Below are 22186 nucleotides of genomic sequence, written 5' to 3'. Positions count from 1 at the left end.
ATCACATTTCTTTTAGCTCCCCGCGTCTGCAATTTCATACCCACACACACACCGGGTAACCGTGTGAGTCACCCACAAACATCTAAGCCCTCTTCCCTTCCGTTTTTTTGCTTTGTTTCCATTGATGTTACACCTTCCCCTTCCTCCCTCTTTCTCTCCATTTTTTGTATATATTGGGACTGTTTAATATGGTGAAAGGAATCAATTTTGAAGCAAATCAATCATAAAAACCACACACTCTCCAGGGTTTTTGGGAAGAAAACGAATTCTTTCTCGTGAAATGGCTGATGCAGTCAATTTATGTTGCAATTCTCAACGATTTTCTTATTCATTCTTAACTTCACTCTCTTCCTCTTTGAATTCTTGTCACCGGGCTCTTCCCCCAAATCAAACACGTTTGCAGAAAAGTTCAGTTTCTGTTTCTGTTTCTGTTTCTGTTTCTGTTTCTGATTTCTGCTCTGTTAGTGGTGGGGTTCCGATTGCCTTCAAACGCCGCAGGCAATTCGGGAAGTTTAAGGTAAAGATACCGACTTTGTGAAATTGATAAAATGTGATTGTGAATTTGTATTTGCTGTAATATCAGTTTTGGTGCTTTTTAAAGTTGTTGCACGAGCTGAGTTTGAGACTGGGTGGAAGAAAGAACTGGAGTGATGTTTGGTTTCAATTGGTTGCTTCATGTGAGGGGTTTTCATGAACTAATTGTGGAAAACTCTTGGGACTTATCCTGCATCAAGATCATCTAGATATGAGACTAGTTATTAATTGAGTAATTGAAGGATTGAGTAATATGCTTTATTATTTGATTCATCTTATTGTTCCTAATGTCCGCCATATTTTACTGTGAAACTTCAGTGAAGTTAGGTAAAGTTCTTCATGTCTTAGCAATACTCTGTGATGCCTTTGTAGGCAGAGAACCATAGTTAACTACACAGTCCATTTTGATTATCTGATCTGGAAAAGAAAGTATGATGGTCAAAATGGTATTCTGGCAAGTAAAGTACTAACAGCTAACTACGCAATATGGCTTGCATGCATAGAGTACCTTGGCATATTTCATAACACTCTAATGTTGTCAATAATGTCGTCCTAGCCTGTTAATTAGAGTTATTAAAGGAGGAGGGACACTTCAGTGCTCTAATGGCCTTTTCGATAAGCTTCACATTCCATATGCAAAACTCTAAGATTGGTGTATAACTTATAGCTACAGAACTTTTAAGACTTGGATTGCCCAATTTGTTGCTGAATATTTACTAGTTATTTAGGGTGCTTAATTCGCAATGCCATTTCTATCATAAAGTAAATAAGTTTTGCTTTGTGTAAGCTTTTAAATAATTTAGCATGCCAATCTTTTCTTATTTTGTGACCAGTGTACACATTGCCATATAAAAAAGTAGGAATCTTTGCAATTTTGTAACTCTATTTTTGTTTATAAGGTTCTTCTAAATAAGATAAAAACATATAAATCTGATTTTCCAACTGCGTACCTGACCTATCTTTCTAAAACAATGGATAGGTTCTAGATTAAATTTTGTAGGTTATAAAAAAGTTAGTCTGTATTGTGAATCCTCGGATGGTTGAGGTGCAGTCTCGCTCTGTCCTTTTGCTTTGAGAAATTGTGCATTGTGAAATGAAATCAGAAAATAGAGATTTATTGTTTGACCTGTGTAAATCATGCAACATACCAAGAAGTCCTCATCTAGACCTTTTATTAACTGATATATTTTGCATTTTCAGCATGTTCAACTGCTTCATGAAGTTCTGATAGATGGTCTGCTTGATGTTAGTTGATAGCGCCTTTATTATGTGTGCAAGATTGTATAATATGTAAGGATAGATCTTATGGAAATAGAGAGTGTAAACGCTAAAACCTATAATCAGTTTTTTCCACACACTCAAGATGAAAACATTAAAAGGTACGTATGCTTTAAATGAAAGGTCTTCTTTCTTCTGTCCTCCAGAATACCTATTTTACTGGTTGTTATAACTTCTAATAATGTTTCTTAGGAGTTATATTTATACATTGAATTAGGCAGGGATTGATTGGATTAGACGAGTTTTCTCTCCACTTAGTTACTGTCTAGATAAAAGTGAAAAATTGTTTATACTATCCTTGTAGACTGCCAAAGCTGTATTTAACTTATGGCTGAGTTATTATTACTCTACTAGTGGTGTTTAATGACTAGGAGTATCAGTAGTGTTTAGTTTGTTTCACTTGTTATAATATGCTTCATATTTTCCTGGAGTGGGGCAGTCAACTTATTCATTATTCATGTGTTATCATTCATGCTGCCTATGCTAATTTTAGAGAGCTTATAGAAAGTTATCAAAGTGTTTTGGATAATTGAGCTTATTAGTTAGAGAGAGAGAGTTGTGAGTTAGACAACCAGAATCCGAGTTAGAGTGAGAAATGGAAGAGAGATGAAATTAGAAGTGTATATATTGAAAATAACAAACCATAGTAGAGCTTGTTTTTTGTAAAAATGTTGTATCATGAAAAAATAAGGTAGGATTGAGGAATTTAATATTTGGGGAGCTTATAAGTTGTTGGACCTTATTTTTACAGCTTATAAGCTGTTGAGGAGGTTATTTTGCCAAAAACTTTTCAAGAGCTTGTAAGTTTATAAGTTCAGCCAGTCACCGTAAGCCATTTCAATCTGGTATAGACACAACTTGTTTCAAAAATATTTGAGTCCTTCAGATTTGGTAAACAATCACTCTTCCATAAAGACACAACTTGTTTCAAAAAAAAAATTGATACTCCACATGTTTTATGTGGTTATCTTGGATGTTTGTAATTTCTTCCATAAGTTATTACTAGTATCTAATTTGCTGGCTATATGAAAACAGGTATGTGCAACCGTTACCGAAACTGAGCCACCCAAATGGTGGGAAAGAAGTGCTGGACCGAACATGATTGATATTCACTCCACACAAGAATTTTTAACTGCCTTGAGTGAGGCTGGAGAAAGGCTGGTTATAGTTGAGTTCTATGGTACATGGTGTGCTTCTTGTAAAGCATTATTCCCTAAGGTATTTTTCCCCAGGATTTTATACTAACTATATGCTCTATCGTTACCGTAGAAATAGGCTCCTGAAAGGTTAATGGCATGGGAGTAGACAACATCTTGAACTATGTGCACATAGATTTTACTATCAATTACCATTCTCACTTATTGTTCAACTTCCTAACCTGCTGTGCTATCTTAAACTGAGTTAATCTATAATAGTTTCCGGCTAATTCTGTACCACAGTAAAGTACAATGTTATTCATTTTGAATGCTCAGTAAGTCTATAAATCAATATAAGTTGAATTAAAGTGTTTCCTGTTATCAGCTTTGCAGAACGGCACAGGAGCATCCAGAGATCTTGTTCTTGAAAGTCAATTTTGATGAGAACAAGCCCATGTGCAAGAGTTTGAATGTCAAGGTTCTTCCATATTTCCACTTCTACCGTGGAGCAGATGGACAGCTCGAATCCTTCTCTTGTTCCCTTGCAAAAGTAAGCGAACTTAACACACTTGCATTTTATGTTCTCTCGCTTTCTCAATTGATTTGCTTTAAAATTGTTGAAGAGATCGAAGCATTCACGTTAAGGGTAACTAATCTCCGTTCATACTTGGGACGAATTTGCATTTGTATAACTTTGAGACCATCTGATTGGGGCAATGCTTATTGCTTTGCTTCAATTTCTGTACCACTTGGGAATTGTAAGGACAGTCTGAAATAGGGATCTTTGAGCTATTGTTGTTAATAATAAAGGTTTCAAAAAATTTACTGGCTGGCACATCCTCTAAGTTAGTCTTAAATCACTTCACAATATGTGTCTTCTTCATTACCTCTTCATATACTGGGGTAAAATTGAAAAAAAGAAACCACATGAGGTTTATTCTCTGAACCAGATGATGTTGATGTTGAAATGTTGAGTGCATTTACAAAATCTTCTTGCAGTTTCAGAAGATTAAAGATGCCATATCACTGCATAACACGGATCGTTGCAGCATTGGCCCTCCTAGAGGTATCGGAGACCTAAACCTCGAAGGCCTCACTTCTTCAAAAGAGAAGCTATCAGAGTCACCTGCAACTTAAAAATAATTGTTTTATAACAGCCTTTCTTGCAACTCTGCCCCTCTGGAACAACTGCACTTCCCCTGCCGGCAGTTTATAACAGCATTTGTATGTTATGCTATTGGTTCATTGTAGTTGGTAAATTTTATGTATTGTCTATAATAGCAATATTTTTACTGAAGCAAAACTGAGAAATATGTCTCCCAACTTTCTGAGATATCAATTACTGCTCTTGCCTTGTAGCATTAAGCCCTTAGTATCATTTTACATTTATTTTTGGTTTTTAAAAACAATCTTGCTCAACAAGTAGATGTGAATTTTTTTTGGAATAATTCCTAAATATATCATTTTTCGGAAACCATGTCTTCAAATTTTCGTTTGATACATTTGGATTTCTTAAACTTTGTATAATTATATTTACGTTCTATACATGTTAATAATCGGACTCAAATTGAACATGATGAATAGGAATGAAACCTCAGGGATCTATGTATTTAGGCCAGCCCATTTGAATTACATCTTTACCATCAAAATTCCACTCCAACGTTTGAATGGATATTATAATATTTTACTTTAGTTTGTAATGTGATGAAACAATTATCTTAAAATAGAGTAATTGATAAAATTGACGGGTCGAAAATATTTTGGAATAGAATGCATACAATCAATAAAATTTACGGTATAATAATAAATTTTGAATGATATGAATGATGTAATGAGATTACTAAAGATTGAGATAACAAATTAGTACTATTGTCCAAAATATATACATATTCAAGAATGAATAAAAGTGGAAAATTATATAGTGATTTTGATTTGAAGTGATGACGAAAATGAAATTGTAAAATTAAAATTTATTAATGAATAAACAGTAATTTTGATAAATAAATGTAAAGATTGTTTAATCTTTGATCCACACATTCACATCTCTCCCAACATGAGCACCGTATACGGCACAATCTCGACGGCCACACCGCCAGCGCCGGACTCGGCGTTCTACTCCCGCGCGGGGCAGCGGATCCGATCCGGAATCGGAACGCGGCGATCGTGGCGCGTGATGATCACCTCCCTCTCCCCGCCAGAGAGCGTGGGCTCGGCGGTGCAGCGCCTGGTGACGAACGCGGGGTATTTCCACGTGAACTACGCGATCGTGGTGCTGCTGACGCTGCTGGTGAGCCTCCTGTGGCACCCGGGCGCGCTCATCGTGTTCATCGCCACCATGTTCGCGTGGATGTTCCTGTATTTCCTGCGCGACACGCCCCTCGTCGTGTGGGGCTACGGGGTGGAGGAGCGCCTCGTGCTCGTCGTGCTGTCCGTTTCCACCGTCGCCCTGCTGTTCCTCACCAAGGCTACGGTCTTCCTTGGGGGGATCGCGGCTGGGTTTGTGGCGGTGCTCGCGCATTCCGTGTTTAGGAGGACCAACGATTTGGGTTTGGATGAAGGCGGAGAGGGATCGGTGCGGTTGAAGGAGACGGCGTCGGCCAATTATTCTGTTTTATAGATTCTATTTCAATTTTACTCTAATTTTACCATACATGATACATTCATTCATTCTTCCTCATTACATACAATTTTGAGACTGCTATCCATATTTTTTGTCATCTCATCAATACAGATTAGTTCCCACTATAATTTTTTATGATCTGATTTGTGTATGCTCTATTTGCATGTTTTCTTTATCAACTATGTAAATTGCTACTCAGTCATTAATTGTTAATTACACTTAATTAAAGCATTCTAAAACTTATGTATCAAACAGAAACACCGTTAATTAAACCATGCAACGTATATGCTCTTCCTCATAATTTGCAATCCAATTCAGTAAGTAGTAAGCTTTAAGGTTAAATACTCTGCATGCACATGTTTGTTAGTTTGTATGTTTCACATTTTAACTTTGTATTATGTTTTATATTTTATCCTAGTATTTGTTTTATTTTTATTGTAATTTCATTGAGAGTAACATAGCCTATTTAAAAAATGTGATACTCATTTGATCACTTCCATAAAAAGTAATCATAACTTTTATTTTCTAAACGTTTAAAAAAATAATCATATTCCATTTATGAACACTATCAAACAACATATTACAATCATAATACTAGTATATATTAGTAGTAACTTATTTGCACGTTCTATTGCCAATATTTTTTACTGATGTATATTACAACTAATTAATGTGGGTCAGTTCTTAATTTACGACATCTTTATAAAAAGAAATACTCATCACCTATATTTCTCAAAACTCATATCACTCTTATGTCGAACTGTTATTTGTGGACAAAAAGAATATATATTAATTTTTGTGGTTAAACTACAAAAAACTTATCTTTTAAGTTTTAAGGAAACAAAAATTGAGACGCAATGCATTAGAAAGTTTTAAAAAACAAGAACAATTTATGGCACAAAAGAAAGCATGATCAACTAACTTAATCTTTTGTTTTGTAGGACGCTTCCATTTGCATTCTCTAATTTTAGTTAAACACCAAAAATCAGCATCCTTAATTGTAATAAAAAAATGTCTCCTTCGGTTTTTTTTTTTTTTTTGTTGTTGTAGTGTTACCATATAGGAGTATTAAAGCAAAAGTATATATTTACAAATTACAAGTACTCCATTAATTAATTACAGTACTCATTTTGTTTTTGATTGTTCAATTGATTTTGATTCTTTGGTTAAATAAGAGGGGTTTGATGAATAATTGATCGATCGAATCTCTGATATGCGTTTTTGGCGCCATTGTTTTTTTAAAGTATATTGTGTTAATTAAATTTCTATTATTTCAAATCTATAATTTCCAAGAACGTTAGAGTTCATAAAGCATCCAAGAACGTTAGAAATATAATTTGATTTTATTTAAAATATCATGATCTGTTAAATAATAACAATGCGCGACGAGATTAGGGTGCATTTTTCTTTTAAAAAAAAGGTAGCGAGTCAAATTGGGATTTTCCTACATCGAAAATGAAGGAAACATAGTGCACTTTAAGTGTGCTAAATAACTGGTGAGTTTACCCTACCAAATGGAGCCTGGAGGTATGTCTACTAGAAGACTACGATGTGCATAGGTAATGAAATTAATTCCTGGTTCAAAGATTCAAAATATTGGTTACGTGTTGGGCATAGCATTCCAGAATGTTGTGAAAAAGGTGGCAAATCATTCAAATGACTAAAACTAAAAGATTCCCACATCGAAAAAGCTAGAAGTAGATAAGATAAAGAGCTGAGACAGAATCTCTAGCTTGAGTCTTTTTGAAATGATAACTAAAAGGAGGAAAGATGGATATTGCATGTGGTGTGGTGGAACCTAGCTAGCTCCCTTTATTCTTTGATACAAACTATTGTAGTGCAGTAGATATGATCAAATTCAAACCCAACCCTGTTTGTATCTGCGGAAGAGCTGTTCGGTTTGAGCATTCCTGTATGCGCTGCAAGCGATGAGGTACACCCAAATTAGGAGCACTAGTGTGATTATCAGAATTATGTTTGCTTTCCTCCATTCCTCTCTTAGGTTTCCCAGCACACCAGCCTTACATGAATCGCAATTGTAGCATAGCTGGCTTGGATCGTTGCTCCACAACCCGCAGTCGGACCCTCCTCCCATGTTCGACTCCCCCAACCATGTCGTTGGGTTCGAGTATTGCAACCCACACATCAATGGAGGCTTGCAGCATCCTGACTGCAGTAAATTCAAAATCAATGTCAATTTTGGCTTTCAAATTAGATCTATTAGTTTGGAACCATTATCAAATTTTATACTAAATTTTAATTGAGTGTATGAATCTTAATTATAGCTAGGCTGGACATTTAGCTGGATTAAACTAAGGAATAAGGATTAATTATAGGTAGGCTGGATATTCCATTTATTTCTGATCAAATTTGGGTACTGTTGAGAGTTGTTTTTTCTCTCTATCTAATTTTTTAGAATATTCACATTTTATTTATAAATATTGCTTCAGAATATATTACTTTAAATACTTCATCAATTTATTTATAGTACATCCTACCATATAAATTAAAATTACCATGTAGTTCAACTCATAAACACCTTCACAATATTCTTACACATATTTCCATACTAGACTATTTTTTTTTGGACCGAATGAGAATATTTAAACATAAAATTACATATAGTGCTCTCACGGTAGTTGATTCGTAATTCTTTCAGCGCCATCACAAGATGGTTAGGTCATTTATTGTTTAGCAAAAACTTATTTTCTCTCTTCCTTTTTTACCTTTTTCTTTTTTCAAGTTAATTTTTTCTCTGCTTAACCTAAACACTCATTTTCTTTAATCTTCCTACCCAAAAAATGTCTCAATTAAGATTTGACGTCTAGACTCTAGAGTTGTAATCATCACATGTTCAGAGTTCCACTTATATATAAATCCAATAAAAGGAGACAGAGTTTGGATTTTCTAAGAATATAGTTAAAAAAGACAATAATGTCTATCAAATTTGCTCTGAATGCTTAAATAAGAAAAACAAAGAATGAAGAGGATAAGAACCTGAATTGGAGAAAGATGAGCAGCAAAGAAATGAGGAGCAGAGACAAACTTGTGAGCCAGCTTAGGACAAATCTGAGAAGCAGCCAAACACGCCCTTATCTTCCCCCAACTACCAACGCCCGTAACATGATCCCTCAGCCACGACGAGAACCCCTCCAGCCTGTACTCCTTGAACCCGGCCCCACCCGCCGGGCGCGTGACGACGAAGGCGAGGACGAGGATGACGAGGAGCACGACGATGAGGATGAACATGGCGACGAGGTAGACGGCTAGGAGGCCCTCCTTCTTCCAGTAGGCGCCCACGAATCCTGCGGCGGAGACGATAAGGAAGGCGAAGCCGAGGAAGACGAGCGGCCAACGGAGCCAGAGGAGGCACTCGTTGTCCGCGCGCGACGCCAGCCAGACGCCCGCGGCGATGATGGGGAAGGAGCACATCATCGCCACGAAGTTCAGGATTGCCGTGATGCTATTGCTAACAGCCATGATTGCGTCTGGATATGCTTTGGGAAAGGGAAATGGAAATGGAAATAGAAATAGAGGTATCCTCTGAGTGATAACAGAATATTTGCAGTTACACTCATTTCTAGTACTACTACTACTACTTTTATTACTCGGAAACAAGGGACATAATTCAACTTCATATCATCTTATTTCCATTCATACTCCCAATATATACTACTACTATCTATACACCAGTATTAAACAAACTCTCTTTTATTTTATTCTCTCCATTTAATTTATAAAACAATTTTGTGCAAAATAGCTGTAAACAAAGGATCGGTAGATTTGGGTTATTCCCATTCACTGTAATTTTAACGGAGGCATTACAAGAATATATAGACTATACAATATCCACATATGGTAAACCTAATTTACAATAATTACCCCTCTATTCTAGGTAGAATATTTTCTCATATATTCTTCTGATTTTATGCGATATCTTCTAACACTCCCTCTCAAGCTATGTAACGGGATTGCCGATACTTAGCTTGCACAATACTTCTTGAAAAGACTTCGAGTTCACTGCCTTTGTCAATATATCAGCCAGTTGCTCTTCGGATTTGACATACGACATCTCTACCACCTTTGCCTCGATATTCTCTTTTATGAAGTGTCGATCCACTTCCACATGCTTCGTCCTGTCATGTTGCACCGGATTTTCTGAGATACTAATGGATGCCTTATTGTCACAGAACAGTCTGCACGGTTGAGTCGACCGAAGTCCTAGTTCTGTCATCACTCTCCTTAACCACAGTATCTCTGTCAGTCCACTTTTAATTCCCCTGAATTCTCCTTCTGCACTCGAGAAGGCTACTACCTTCTGTTTCTTGCTTCTCCACGTCACAAGATTTCCTCCTACAAAAGTGAAGTACCCGGCAGTTGACTTTCTGTCGTTCGGGTTGCCTGCCCAGTCTGCATCGGTGAACCCGTGTATCTCCATGTGTCCGTGTTTCTCGAACATCAGCCCATGTTCCGTGGTTCCTTTCAAGTATCGAACAATCCTTAGAACCGCTTCCCAATGTTCCTCCTGTGGTGCATGCATGAATTGGCTTACTACTCCGACTGAGTAAGCGATATCTGGTCTTGTATGAGAAAGGTAGATAAGCTTCCCAACTAGCCTCTGATATCTCCCCTTGTCTGTCTGTTCTGCACCTTCCTTCATCTGCAATCCATGGTTCTGAATCATCGGAGTATCTGCTGGCTTACAATCAAGCATCCCAATCTCTGCCAATAAATCCAGTATATACTTCCTTTGATTTATAAAGATTCCCTTCCTTGATCTAAGTACCTCTATCCCCAAGAAGTATTTAAGGAGACCTAGGTCCTTCATTTCAAACTCCTGAAAAAGGTTCTTCCTCAATTTAGCTATCTCCCTCTCATCATCTCCAGTAATGATCATGTCATCTACATAAATAATCAGACAGGTGATCTTACCATTCTTCTTCTTCAGAAATAAAGTGTGGTCTGAATTACTTTGCTTGTAATCATACTTCTTCATAACTTCAGTAAATCTTCCAAACCATGCTCTCGGAGACTGCTTTAATCCGTATAGAGTCTTCTGGAGTCGGCAGACTTTCCCTGTTCCAAATTCGTCAGTGAACCTGGGTGGAGGTTCCATGTATACTGGCTTTGGTAATTCTCCATGTAAAAAGGCATTAGTGACATCAAACTGGTGTAGTGGCCAATCTTTGTTCGTTGCGACTGAAAATAACACTCTCACGATATTGATTTTGGCCACGGGTGAGAAAGTCTCGGCGTAATCAACTCCATATGTTTGAGTATACCCCTTTGCTACTAGCCGTGCTTTATATCGTTCAACTGTACCATCTGGCCTTCGCTTGATTGTGAATACCCATCTATACCCAACTGTCTTTACTCCTTCTGGCAATTTTCCTTTCACCCATGTATTGTTCTTTATAAGTGCCTTCATCTCAGTAAGCATGGCTTCTCTCCATTTTTTATGTCCCATTGCTTCCTCGGCTGACTGTGGAATTTCCTCTTCCTCGTACAGTGCAGCCTCAAATGCCCGTGCCATTTTAGTTAGATTCCCTTGTACAAAATTTGCTACACCATAGCGGCTTTTCTTTCCAATCTTCTCAGGAGAGTATCGTTTTGGAGGGATCCCCCTTGTTGTTCGGTAAGGAAGTATGTATCTCCCAGTGTCTCCATCAACCGTATTGTCTTCTACAGCGGGTTCTGTATCAACAGGATCAGTAGAAACCGAATTCTGAACAGGTTCAGGAATTACCTCGGATATCGTCGGAGGAGGATCAGGGTTTGGATGAGATGACTCTGGTGGTGAGACTTGCTCGGCGACAGTGTCTGCCACTGGTTCTGTTAGATCCTCAATCGAGGAGCTTGGCACTGGCACAACCCAACTTAGGCAGTCTATAGTACTACCTGGATTACTCTCCCCCTGACTACTAAGGTGGGTATGGTAGAAAAGTTCTGTTTCCAAAAAATTGCAGTTCACGGTCGTGGTGATTTTTTTGGTTTGAGGGTCAAAGCACCGATATCCCTTCTGGTTTACCCCGTACCCCACGAACACACATTTAGTAGCACACGGTGAAAGTTTGGTTCTCTCATGTTTGGGAATGTGAATGTAGACGGTACAACCAAATACTCTGGGTTGAAGGTTCAAATGTTCAGGGATGTTGGCTTGTTTGGACAATATATCAAGAGGAGTTTTCATGTTAAGGGTCTTGGTGGGGAGGCGATTGATGAGGTAGATAGATGCGGCGACAGCTTCTGGCCAAAAATGTTTGGGAACCTTTGATTCGATCATGAGAGCCCGGGTCATTTCTAAAATAGTTCTATTTTTTCTCTCAGCTACCCCATTCTGTTCTGGTGTATAAGCACATGATGTTTGATGGATTATGCCGTTATCTCTACAAAACTGGTTCATGGTACTGTTAACAAACTCTCTCCCATTATCTGACCTAAGGGTTTTGATAGTGGTATGAAATTGTGTTTGGATAAGTTTAAAGAAAGCAGCGAATATATCATATACTTCAGATTTTTGTTTCAAGAAATAAATCCACGTCATTCTAGTGCAATCATCGATAAAAATCACAAAATATCGAAAACCGTTCCCCCCAACAATAGGTGCAGGCCCCCATACATCAGAATGTACCAAAGAAAACATAGATTTCATACGAGTGTTTGTAGGTTTAAACGACTGTCTGTGGCTCTTGGCCAAAACACAAGTTTCACAAGAAAAATCAAACGGAATAGAAAGGTTCGGATAAAGCAATTTAAAATAACCAGGGGAAGGGTGTCCTAGTCTTCGGTGCCAAAGCCAAGTTTCCTGTTTCGTGGATCCGTGAGCCAGCATTGCACTGCCATGTTGAGCTATCTCATCCACGTAATAGAGTCCAGCCTTCTCAGTGCCACTCCCAAGTATCCTCCTCGTCTGAATATCCTGTAAAATACAAAAGTTGGGATGCATTAGGAGGGTGCAATTCAATTCCTTAGTCACATGACTAATAGACATCAGCCTTTGAGATAAAGTAGGGACATATAGGCAATTTGTAAGTCGAAGAGTAGGAGATATCTGAATTGTGCCCGCCCCAACAACAGTAATCAATTCCCCATTGGCTGTTCTTATATATGTTTTCGTCACCTCGCTAAAATCACTAAAATCATCTCTATCGGGTGTCATGGTATCAGTTGCCCCACAGTCAAAAACCCAACCCTTCGAATTATTATCAGATATATTTTGGACATGAAATGCAGCGGAAATTAAGGGTGCAAACTGATTTTTAGACACAAAATTTGGGTAAGTTTGGGATAATCTGGGAGTGTCGGGTCCAATTTTAGATATAAAACAATCTGGGGACCGAAATTTAAAGAGGTGGGGTCTTTTTTTATATTTCGAATTCTCAGGGGGTTTAATATCAGAATAACAAAAACTTGAATTAGGGTTTGGTTATAAACTAAACCCTTTACCTCCTCTCCCTCCGGCGCCGCCTACTGATTCTGTCCGTTCAGCCAAATTTTCGGCGCCTCGCACGCTGCCACCGGTCGGTTGACCATCCGATCGGACTCCGGTTCCTTGCCCAGTAGTTTCCCCATCATTCTTCCGTAAACTCCCTTCACTGCCTACCCCGACGGCCAATTTCGCCTGGGCCGGCGTCGATCTCGCCCTTTGTCGTTCCTCCCACCATTCTGGGTAGCCCAATCGCTTGAAGCATGTCTCCCATGTGTGTTTCTGCTTTCCACAGTGGGAGCACCAAAGTTTGGAGGTGTCCGGTCGATTTCCCGAACGGCCGGTAGCGGCGGGGCGTGGTGGTGGCGGGCCGGAGCGGTTTGACGGGCGTTAACTTCGGTTATTCCGGGTGCTCCTCCGGTCGGTGGAGAGGATGCCGGTGTCATGATGTTAAGTCGAGCCGCCTCCTTCTTCACCATTCCGTAGGCGGCCTCAACTGATGGGGTCGGCTCTTCCTTCAGTATCTCTCTTCGGATTGAATCATACTCCTGATTTAAACCCGTCAGAAACTTGATCAACCGTTTCTCACTTGAATGTACTCTGAATTGGTCAATTCCTTTGTCACAGCAACTGATTGGTTGTTTTTGGCATTGATCGATGTTGATCCAAAGTCCATGGATCTTTCGGTAGTAGGTTTCTAGGTCTAGACTGCCCTGTTTAATGTATATTGCTTGTTCTTCCATGTTGTAGATGAGGTATCTGTTGGAACTACCGCAGCGGAAGACACGGAAACCAAACAAGTCCTGGAATGGATCTATTTAGGTGATTATGCATTCGACTCCAATTTCATGCAATAAACATAGATCTATAGATATAACATCAAATAAACACATAATCATGCATATTCGATGTAGATTCAATTGTTACCTCGTAATCCATCATTGGATTGACGTTGCTAGCTGCACCACCCGAAGATCCTTGGTTTATCGACCACGAATCTTCCGTACTATTCCCTCGTCCTTGATTCTCCATCCGTGTGGGCGGATCTTAGAAAACCAATTAAATAACTTTGAATGAATCTAGGGAAACTCAATACTAACACAAAATTGTCTAGATCTAATCCTATGAATTAGGACAGATCAAGAACAATAATCAAAACCCTAATTCTCCCACTACTATGGCTCGAAAATCGAGACCAAGAGGAAGAGGAAGGAGGCGCCGATTTCTAGGCACTAGGGTTAGGGTTTTGTGTTGTCTTGGATTGTGTGCTAGGGTTTCCCTTTCATTCATTATTTATAGTGGACCTTATTGGGCTAGTAAGGGGATCCATGGAATGACTTAAGTGTTGGGCTCACCCATTAGATAAATTACTAATTAAATCAAATGACTCATGATTTAATATATTATCAATGGAATATTATTTTATTCCACTAAAGAATAATATTGCACTCCCACTTAAATCACCAAATTACAAATAACTTGGGTCCATTTTATTTTATAATATTTCCCGCATTTAAGATTATCTTGATCCGTCAATTTAATTCTTTTGTCTGCTATGTGACTAGAATTAAATTAATTCTCCAAAGAGTTTTTCTAGTTTGAAACTTTATTCATTATTCGTGGAATAAATTCCAACTGCGCAGTTTTCTGAATAATAAATTCCTTTTTCAAACACCTCTTGGGGATCACTCTTTAGGGATTTAATCATACCACACTGGGCACGCGAATTCTATGAAATAATATTCCAATACCTTCATGTTATCCAATTACTACCACCCAAGATATCATGAACTTGAGTTACGTACAAACTCTCACATAATGATTAGTCAAAGTGGCGTTTGATTGAATAAATAATATTGATATTAATATCATAAACTAGAAAATACTAAACTTTCTGAAATATATTCTTTCAGTAGATAGCAATAAAGAATACATTTCGGATTAGATCCTTTCAGTGCTTTACCACACCGGTGTTACTAATCTCTTCTTAGGTAAGAGAGAATTATCACAAACACCGCAACCGTACCAATAGGTAGCCAAAGCCTATCTAGGTTGTGAATACGTTTTTCTGGCCAAGTCCCCTACTGGAAAACTCATGAGGAGATTCATCGAATTTCCCTACTTGACCTTCTTAGTAAAAAACCTTAGACTTGTTTATCATATTTCAATAATAAACCATTATATTATATTATTTATTCTCATAATTAGGTAAACAAGTGGACGTGGCGTTTCTCGTATACATGCACAAGCTGACTGTACAAAGGCATGTACGCTCGAAGCATCTTTTAGTATACAAACCCCAACAATCTCCCACTTATACTCAAAGAATGCTTTCGAGTATACCAACCGCTTTATTGGCCTTGTGCTACACATTCACACACATTTTCTCCCACTTATACTCAAAGCAGGCTTTGGCCACTATGTACTCAAAACTATAATTCTTTAAAAAAGAATCTACCAATATAGTTTGCTAGAGTACATAAAACGAAAATATACTTGTAATTTATAACCTTAATTCTTGCTAAGGAGCACGATAATTTGATCAAAATATTTCTAGGCCATTTGATCCAGTGGAATAATTTTATGTGCCTTTCTCAAGTGCACTTATACATATTCCTCTATCAAAATCCACTATTTTGATCTTTCTGAATTTCTACTAATTAAAGTAGAATACTTATAGCAAATATAAAGTTTTAATCATGTCGAATATGATTCCCAAAACTTTAATTATATAATACCAATCTAACTTGGTATTATCCTTGCTATATAATTTGTGATGTAAATTAATGCATGAATATAATTACCTCATCACAATGACTAATTGGAAATTAGTCCTTATGACAAAATAAAACCGAATGATTGCATTCTTTGTTTTATAGTCATAAATTCCAAGAGTTCATTTATTTAACCATTTGTTGTGATCTTTAGAAATACTTTCTTTGGAAATCCAAAAGCAATTCTAATTTTAATAGCTAACTTGGAAATGTCTTTTAATGTTATTAGAGTCTTAGAAAGTGTGCAATTCATCACTTCTTTCATTCTAGGGTGTGAGCCCTTTTAACTCTATCAAACATTACCTTAATTCCATTTATGAATATTCTATGAGACTAAATTTAGCTCCCACTTTTAAAAGTAGAAAAATACCAGTCACAATATTCTCTAAGGCTATTAAAACAATTTAAATAGTGCTTAGAGTTAAATTCATCCTAGTTTAATAAAATGAGCTATGAAGCTCTTATTAAAACACTTAGAATTTAATCATTCATTTAAGAAAAAGCTCCCACTATTTTAATTATCACTTTCACAACAAATTAAATAAAACAATAACTAATTAAATAGTCAACTCTAGGCTTGGAACATTAAAACAAATTTAATGTGCACACTATATTTACTATACAAGAATTTCTAGTATTTATAATAAATACTTATCTTGTTTCTAGTTGAATTTAATTTACTTGTCTTGTAATCAATTATTGTGATTATATTTCTTACACCTTTATTTGAACAAACGCGATCATAAGATCATTTTATTTTGTATTGAATCCATGTCGAACATTAATGTTCTATTGACTCTTCAACAAAATAATGGTTCAAAAGACTTAAGGATTAAAGATACTTAATAATCAATATTTCTAGAAGAAACCTTCATAATAATTGAATCAACAAATTTAATCACAAGTAAACATTTTGATATTAACCATGTTACATTTGATGTCATAAATAATTGGATAATCAAAATTTCATTTATCTAATAATGCAAGCATTATAAAATGACATCGATAATCCAAAAACACAATTGATAAACTAGGAACAAAATTCCATATCAATAATCCATATGATATCAAAACCAAACAATATAAAAAACTCTCAAAATTCAACAATGTAAACATAAAAGCAAAAATAAACTCTTCTGACTTGAACATGGTCATCTCGAAAGTCCACCCCTTCTTTTCATCTTTGTTTGAGCAATCACAAGCTTATTATAAAGCTCCAAAAATGAAAACTTTTTGTCGCTAAACAAAATTTCATTTCTGACTTCATTAAAGCTATCTGGAAGCACATCAATGATCATTATCTGTTGGGTTTCTGGGTCAACTTTCCCCCCCGACAAGTGAAGTTTATTGAAGTAGCCAAGCATGACTAGGGCATATACCTCCACGTCTTGGCCCTCTTCAAACACATCATGCCTTAAATGCTTCACAGCGATACCAGCTCTTATCTTAGAGGACTTTTCTTCAAACCACGTGGGCTTGTTGACCAACGGCCTATTGGGTTTGTCAAACCTCTCAAGGGCATTGCCAACACTGGCCAAAACGAAGCCCTTGAGATGACATTCCGCGGTATGCCACTGATCACGAAACTCCTTGTCCTCTCCTTGTAGATGGTATGTGGGCGGACGATTCTTGCTGAGAATCAACCTCAAGTCATTGATCAAACGATCAACATCAAGCTTACTTTTCCATTCCTTAAACAATTCAGAGTCACGCTTCCTCGAACTAAGTATGGCATAATAAATATCCCAAGTGTCAATCATCTTTCATTCAAGCTGAGAATAAATACCAATAATATAAACATGTAAAATTTCAAAGAATTGCAAATAACCACAAAACAATTCATCAATTTTACATCCACAAAAATCAAGCACAAACGTTCTTCTACTAGGAAGCCGTGTCATATTCATGCAAGAAATTCATTATTTTTACTGGCCACAATGTCGACAGATAGTCCAGAGACCATAAGAATGGCATGGCTGACTAACACTGCTAAAGCGTATAACCATAAAATTAAGCACTAAGGATTCTTTACTTGTGCGTGAACTCCTCTAAATAAAGGTCGAACCGGACAAGCACCTCCTCCTATAGCTCCCTCTAAGCATTACTAAAATACAATCCTTATAATTTCGCAGCAATATTGCTCCGGTAAAGACCAGTCGCGATATTACTGAAAAACTAATTTTACGATTTTAATAACCTTTATCTAGAGAAGTCCAAACTTACGAACTGGTAATATTCCTCCCGTAAAGACAGGCCGGTCACTACTTCGCACTAAGACCAATTTTATGGAGGCCATATACAAACGTGTTGTAATTATCGCTTCATATTTTCTTGTTGGTGGTTTTAATAGTTTAATTATCACTTAAGCAGATAAGGCAGGTGTCCACATTCAAAGAATAATTAAACATGTACTAGCTATGCATGCAAGGCAATAAGTACATAGGCGATGCACGAGTTAAACTAGATTTTAACAAATAAAATCATAACTCAAATTAAATATCCATCTTTCATCAATCAAACATGTAAACACATTTACAAAAGGTTCACATAAACATAATGACGAAACTTGATCATTTAATTTAAGCATCTAAAATAAATAGATAGAATTAAAATTCTATCTCACATAAACAAGATTATCTAGACATTAAGTCCAATCTTAAACAATCATACATTATTAGTTAAATAACGTATCTTGATTATTAGAATCACCTTTTAATACTATTAGGATTTATTTAGATAGAATTAATCCATCCTTATCCTAAAATTAATGTCTAGGTGTATATCATAAAAGATTAGCTAAGTCTCAATTTACAATGCCCACTTGGATATATAAATCCGCATTTATCCAATTAAGACTAAATCCATTTAAAACACACCAATTAAATTCGAGAATTAAAATTCTCATAGCTTTCAAATAAACACATGACAAGAAGAATCTTATTACATCTTTAATTCAAAATGATGTTTTCTAGATGAAATAAAAATTCGCCTTCATCAAAATTAAAGACAAAATTCAACTTAAATAAATAATTAAGGATTTTAATAGCAAAATTAATGCTCTATGAATTTTTCATACCTTTAAATCACATTTGATGTTATCTAGATGAAACAAATTCACCTTCATCAAAATTAAGGATAAAATTCAAATTAAACTAGGAATTGAATTCCAATTAAAATCCAATTAATCATTTAACACTTTAATAATTTAGGATTTTAGTAGCATGTTAATGCCAAATGAATTTTTCACTTCTTTAATTAATCCGATGTTATCTGGATGAAATAAAATTCACCTACATCATATTAAAGACAAAATTCAAACTAGGAATAGGATTCCAATTAAAATCCATCCAATTATTAAACATGTATTTTCGAAAATTTTGAAGGTTTAAAACAATTGAAAAAATCATGTCTTTTCCTTAGGTATATATCTAGGAAATAATTCCATAACACACCAAATAAAATATAGACAATCTTCAATTAAACCTTAAAATTAAAACATGAAAGCATATAGCGAGAATATTCTTTAAAATTCCATCCAATTAAGGAAAAGCCAAAAATTAGATCAATCAAATATTGAATTTCCTTATGTTAATTATCATGATATTATCTAGATGGAAAGAATCCATCAAAATCAACTAATTAACAAATTAAATCAATTATTTGACTAATTATTCAATTGGCAACATTTAAAGAAGACAATTATTCTCTTTTAAATTAGAATCTTGATTTAATTGCAAAATCATTCTAATTACCACAAGATATTTTAATTAATCTAGGTTTAGGATTTTAAACCACAATTATAAATAGCTTGCGCCTTAAGAAACGAAACGAAAACACGAAAAACAAAACGAGACGACGCGACCAAAACCCTAGTTAGGGTTTGGGCCGCCACCGGGCCTCGCAGCAGCAGCTGCTGCCGCGTCTGACCCCCGCCGCCGCCGCCTCTTCACGTCGGGCACTGCTCCACCGTCGACCGCCAACTGGAACCACCGCACGCCACCGCCGCCGTCGCCTGGAAACGCCGAGTTTGGCCACCGCAAGCGTCGATCAGCCGCTGCAGCGACGAAGGAGGCCCACGTCGCCGGATCTGGGCAGACCCGACGCGCCTCCAGCGCCGCCGCCTCGCCGATTCATCGCCTCCAGCGCCGTCGTCGTCAGTCAGCCGCTGCAGCAGCCGCCGGAGGCCCACGCCGTCGGATCGAGATCGATCCGACGCGCTTCCGACAGCTCCGCCGCCTCTCCCACTGGACTGGAGCTCCCTCTGGTCGACGACCATCGCCGGCCGCCACCCCGAGCTCCTTCTCCGTCGCGATTCCCGGTCGGCGTGAAGCTAGGGTTTTTCGAAACCCTAGTTTCCTTTTTTTTTCTCGATTTGAATTAACTTGATTCATCGTGGTCGCTTCGCTTGACCACGATCTTAAATCTTAATTAATCGTTTCTTAATTTGTAACAATCTTTTATGTTCATATCAAATATGCATATTTAAACATCTAGCAATTAGCAATTTAAATTATTCTTGCATATTAAGAACATAAAAACTATAGATCTATGAATACTTGCTAGATCTAGAATATTCTTGTGAAAAACTTGAATAAAATCCAAGATTCATAATATTCTTTCATCGATCCAAGTATTCAATCATGGACCACTTTATTTCTTGATTCAAAGACATATATTCACTTAAACACATACATATATGTAATCAATAAACATATAATCTAGTACATATTACTTAGAATATATAGATCTAATGATGTTCGTCATAGATCTAGAATATTTTTGTGAGAAACTTGAATAAAATTCAAGATTCATAATATTCTTTCATCGATCTAGAACATCATATCATAGATCCAAAAATAAAATCAAGAAAAACATAGATCCAACACATATTGCATTATTTTCGAAAATCCCAAGTTTTAACACTATAATTTTCGAAAAATTCAATTAATCAAATACATAATCAGAGCCTAAAAATTGGCTCTGATACCAGTTGTTGGGACTACCGCAGCGGAAGACACGGAAACCAAACAAATCCTAGAATGGATCTATTTAGGTGATTATGCATTCGACTCAAATTTCATGCAATAAACATAGATCTATAGATATAACATCAAATAAACACATAATCATGCATATTCGATGTAGATTCAATTGTTACCTCATAATCCATCATTGGATTGACGTTGCTAGCTGCACCACCCGGAGATCCTTGGTTTATCGACCACGAATCTTCCGTACTATTCCCTCGTCCTTGATTCTCCATCCGTGTGGGCGGATCTTAGAAAACCAATTAAATAACTTTGAATGAATCTAGGGAAACCCAATACAAACACAAAATTGTCTAGATCTAATCCTATGAATTAGGATAGATCAAGAACAATAATGAAAACCCTAATTCTCCCACTACTATGGCTCGAAAATCAAGACCAAGAGGAAGAGGAAGGAGGCGCCGGGTTAGGGTTTTGTGTTGTCTTGGATTGTGTGCTAGGGTTTCCCTTTCATTCATTATTTATAGTTATAACATCTCGGAATTTAGAACCCTAATTTTGGAGCCCTAGAATTAATTGTTGATGACGTGGAATCGAGAATGCATTTATTTCATGAGATGTTATGGTCGAATTGAGTTTAGGGTTTGTGTTGAAAGTTTGAAAAGTCAAACTATTTGATTTAAATGATGTGGCATGTGATGTATTAAGTTATGAGATTATGTGGCAAATTATTTGTTTAAGGGTGAGTGAGAATATTAGAGAAAATTTCCATAAATGCTTGTCGCCCAATTTTTGTCTTTGTAATTTTCGACCCCTAGCCTTTTTGGAGAAGGAATTCTATTTTTCCGGATTTAATTTAATTCTTGGGATATTTATCCAAATTAAATCCAAAACTCAATTTCCTTATTTTTTTTGGGAGAAAAAAATCGAGCCCTTGTTCTCCTAGTGATTTTCGAAAATCACTTGTTATGGGAAGGAAAGAATTATTTTATTTTAGTTAATTCCTTGCTTGATTTCTTCCCATACCTAGAATTTAAATATTCTACCCAATCTTTCCATACTTCAAGAGATCCTTACCATATCCTATTTTAGTTAATACTCAAAAATCCATGTCTTAATTACAAGGCAATTACACGCCTATTTTAATGGCCAAGTGGGAGGATTTTTATTTTTATTTTGCTCCGTGATATTTTATTCTACTCCGTAAAATATACTAAAACAAAACCATGGCTAATTAGAAGGCCTAATTTTCGAAAAATACTATGCTTGATACCTAGTCTATTTTTGTTAATTCTTCTTCCCTACTTCACAATATTATTTTTATTTTATTTTATTGTGGAGAATAAGATCTTACCAAATATTCTATTCTAATTACCTAAAGATCTTGTTGAGCACTATAAATAAGAGAAACATCAACCCTAGCCCCCCAT

The 22186-nt window shown here is 36.6% G+C and overlaps 2 protein-coding genes and 1 pseudogene across 2 annotated transcripts; 2 read left to right on the top strand and 1 right to left on the bottom strand.

Annotated features, from left to right (window-relative positions):
* Window positions 1–4313, top strand: LOC125190517 (thioredoxin-like 2, chloroplastic). Its single transcript, XM_048087840.2, has 4 exons — window positions 1–517; window positions 2848–3030; window positions 3334–3498; window positions 3948–4313. The coding sequence occupies exons 1-4, from the start codon at window positions 281–283 to the stop codon at window positions 4083–4085; spliced, it is 723 nt and encodes a 240-aa protein (XP_047943797.1). The 5' UTR covers window positions 1–280; the 3' UTR covers window positions 4086–4313.
* Window positions 4314–4995: 682 nt separating this feature from the next.
* LOC125189478 (PRA1 family protein F3 pseudogene) lies at window positions 4996–5673 on the top strand (annotated as a pseudogene).
* A 1577-nt stretch (window positions 5674–7250) lies between these two features.
* Window positions 7251–9188, bottom strand: LOC125187846 (tetraspanin-2-like). The gene is made up of 2 exons (XM_048084494.2): window positions 8566–9188; window positions 7251–7738 (listed from the first exon to the last, which is right to left on the bottom strand). The coding sequence occupies exons 1-2, from the start codon at window positions 9046–9048 to the stop codon at window positions 7427–7429; spliced, it is 795 nt and encodes a 264-aa protein (XP_047940451.1). The 5' UTR covers window positions 9049–9188; the 3' UTR covers window positions 7251–7426.
* Window positions 9189–22186: the final 12998 nt, after the last annotated feature.

The sequence above is a fragment of the Salvia hispanica genome, chromosome 5 (assembly GCF_029641045.1).
Source record: "Salvia hispanica isolate PSC_SH4W2 chromosome 5, Shi_PSC_v1, whole genome shotgun sequence".
Lineage (NCBI taxonomy): Eukaryota > Viridiplantae > Streptophyta > Magnoliopsida > Lamiales > Lamiaceae > Salvia > Salvia hispanica.
This window is presented reverse-complemented; position numbering and strand designations above follow the sequence as displayed.

What these genes read in the sequence shown, in the direction of transcription:
- LOC125187846 (XM_048084494.2), bottom strand. Translation starts at nt 9,048, where the DNA reads ATGGCTGTTAGCAATAGCATCACGGCAATCCTGAACTTCGTGGCGATG. An exon ending in CTCATCTTTCTCCAATTCAG is followed by an intron (nt 7,739 to 8,565) that starts GTTCTTATCCTC and finishes AATTTACTGCAG; the next exon opens with TCAGGATGCTGCAAGCCTCC.
- LOC125190517 (XM_048087840.2), top strand. Translation starts at nt 281, where the DNA reads ATGGCTGATGCAGTCAATTTATGTTGCAATTCTCAACGATTTTCTTAT. An exon ending in GGCAATTCGGGAAGTTTAAG is followed by an intron (nt 518 to 2,847) that starts GTAAAGATACCG and finishes ATATGAAAACAG; the next exon opens with GTATGTGCAACCGTTACCGA. An exon ending in GTAAAGCATTATTCCCTAAG is followed by an intron (nt 3,031 to 3,333) that starts GTATTTTTCCCC and finishes TCCTGTTATCAG; the next exon opens with CTTTGCAGAACGGCACAGGA.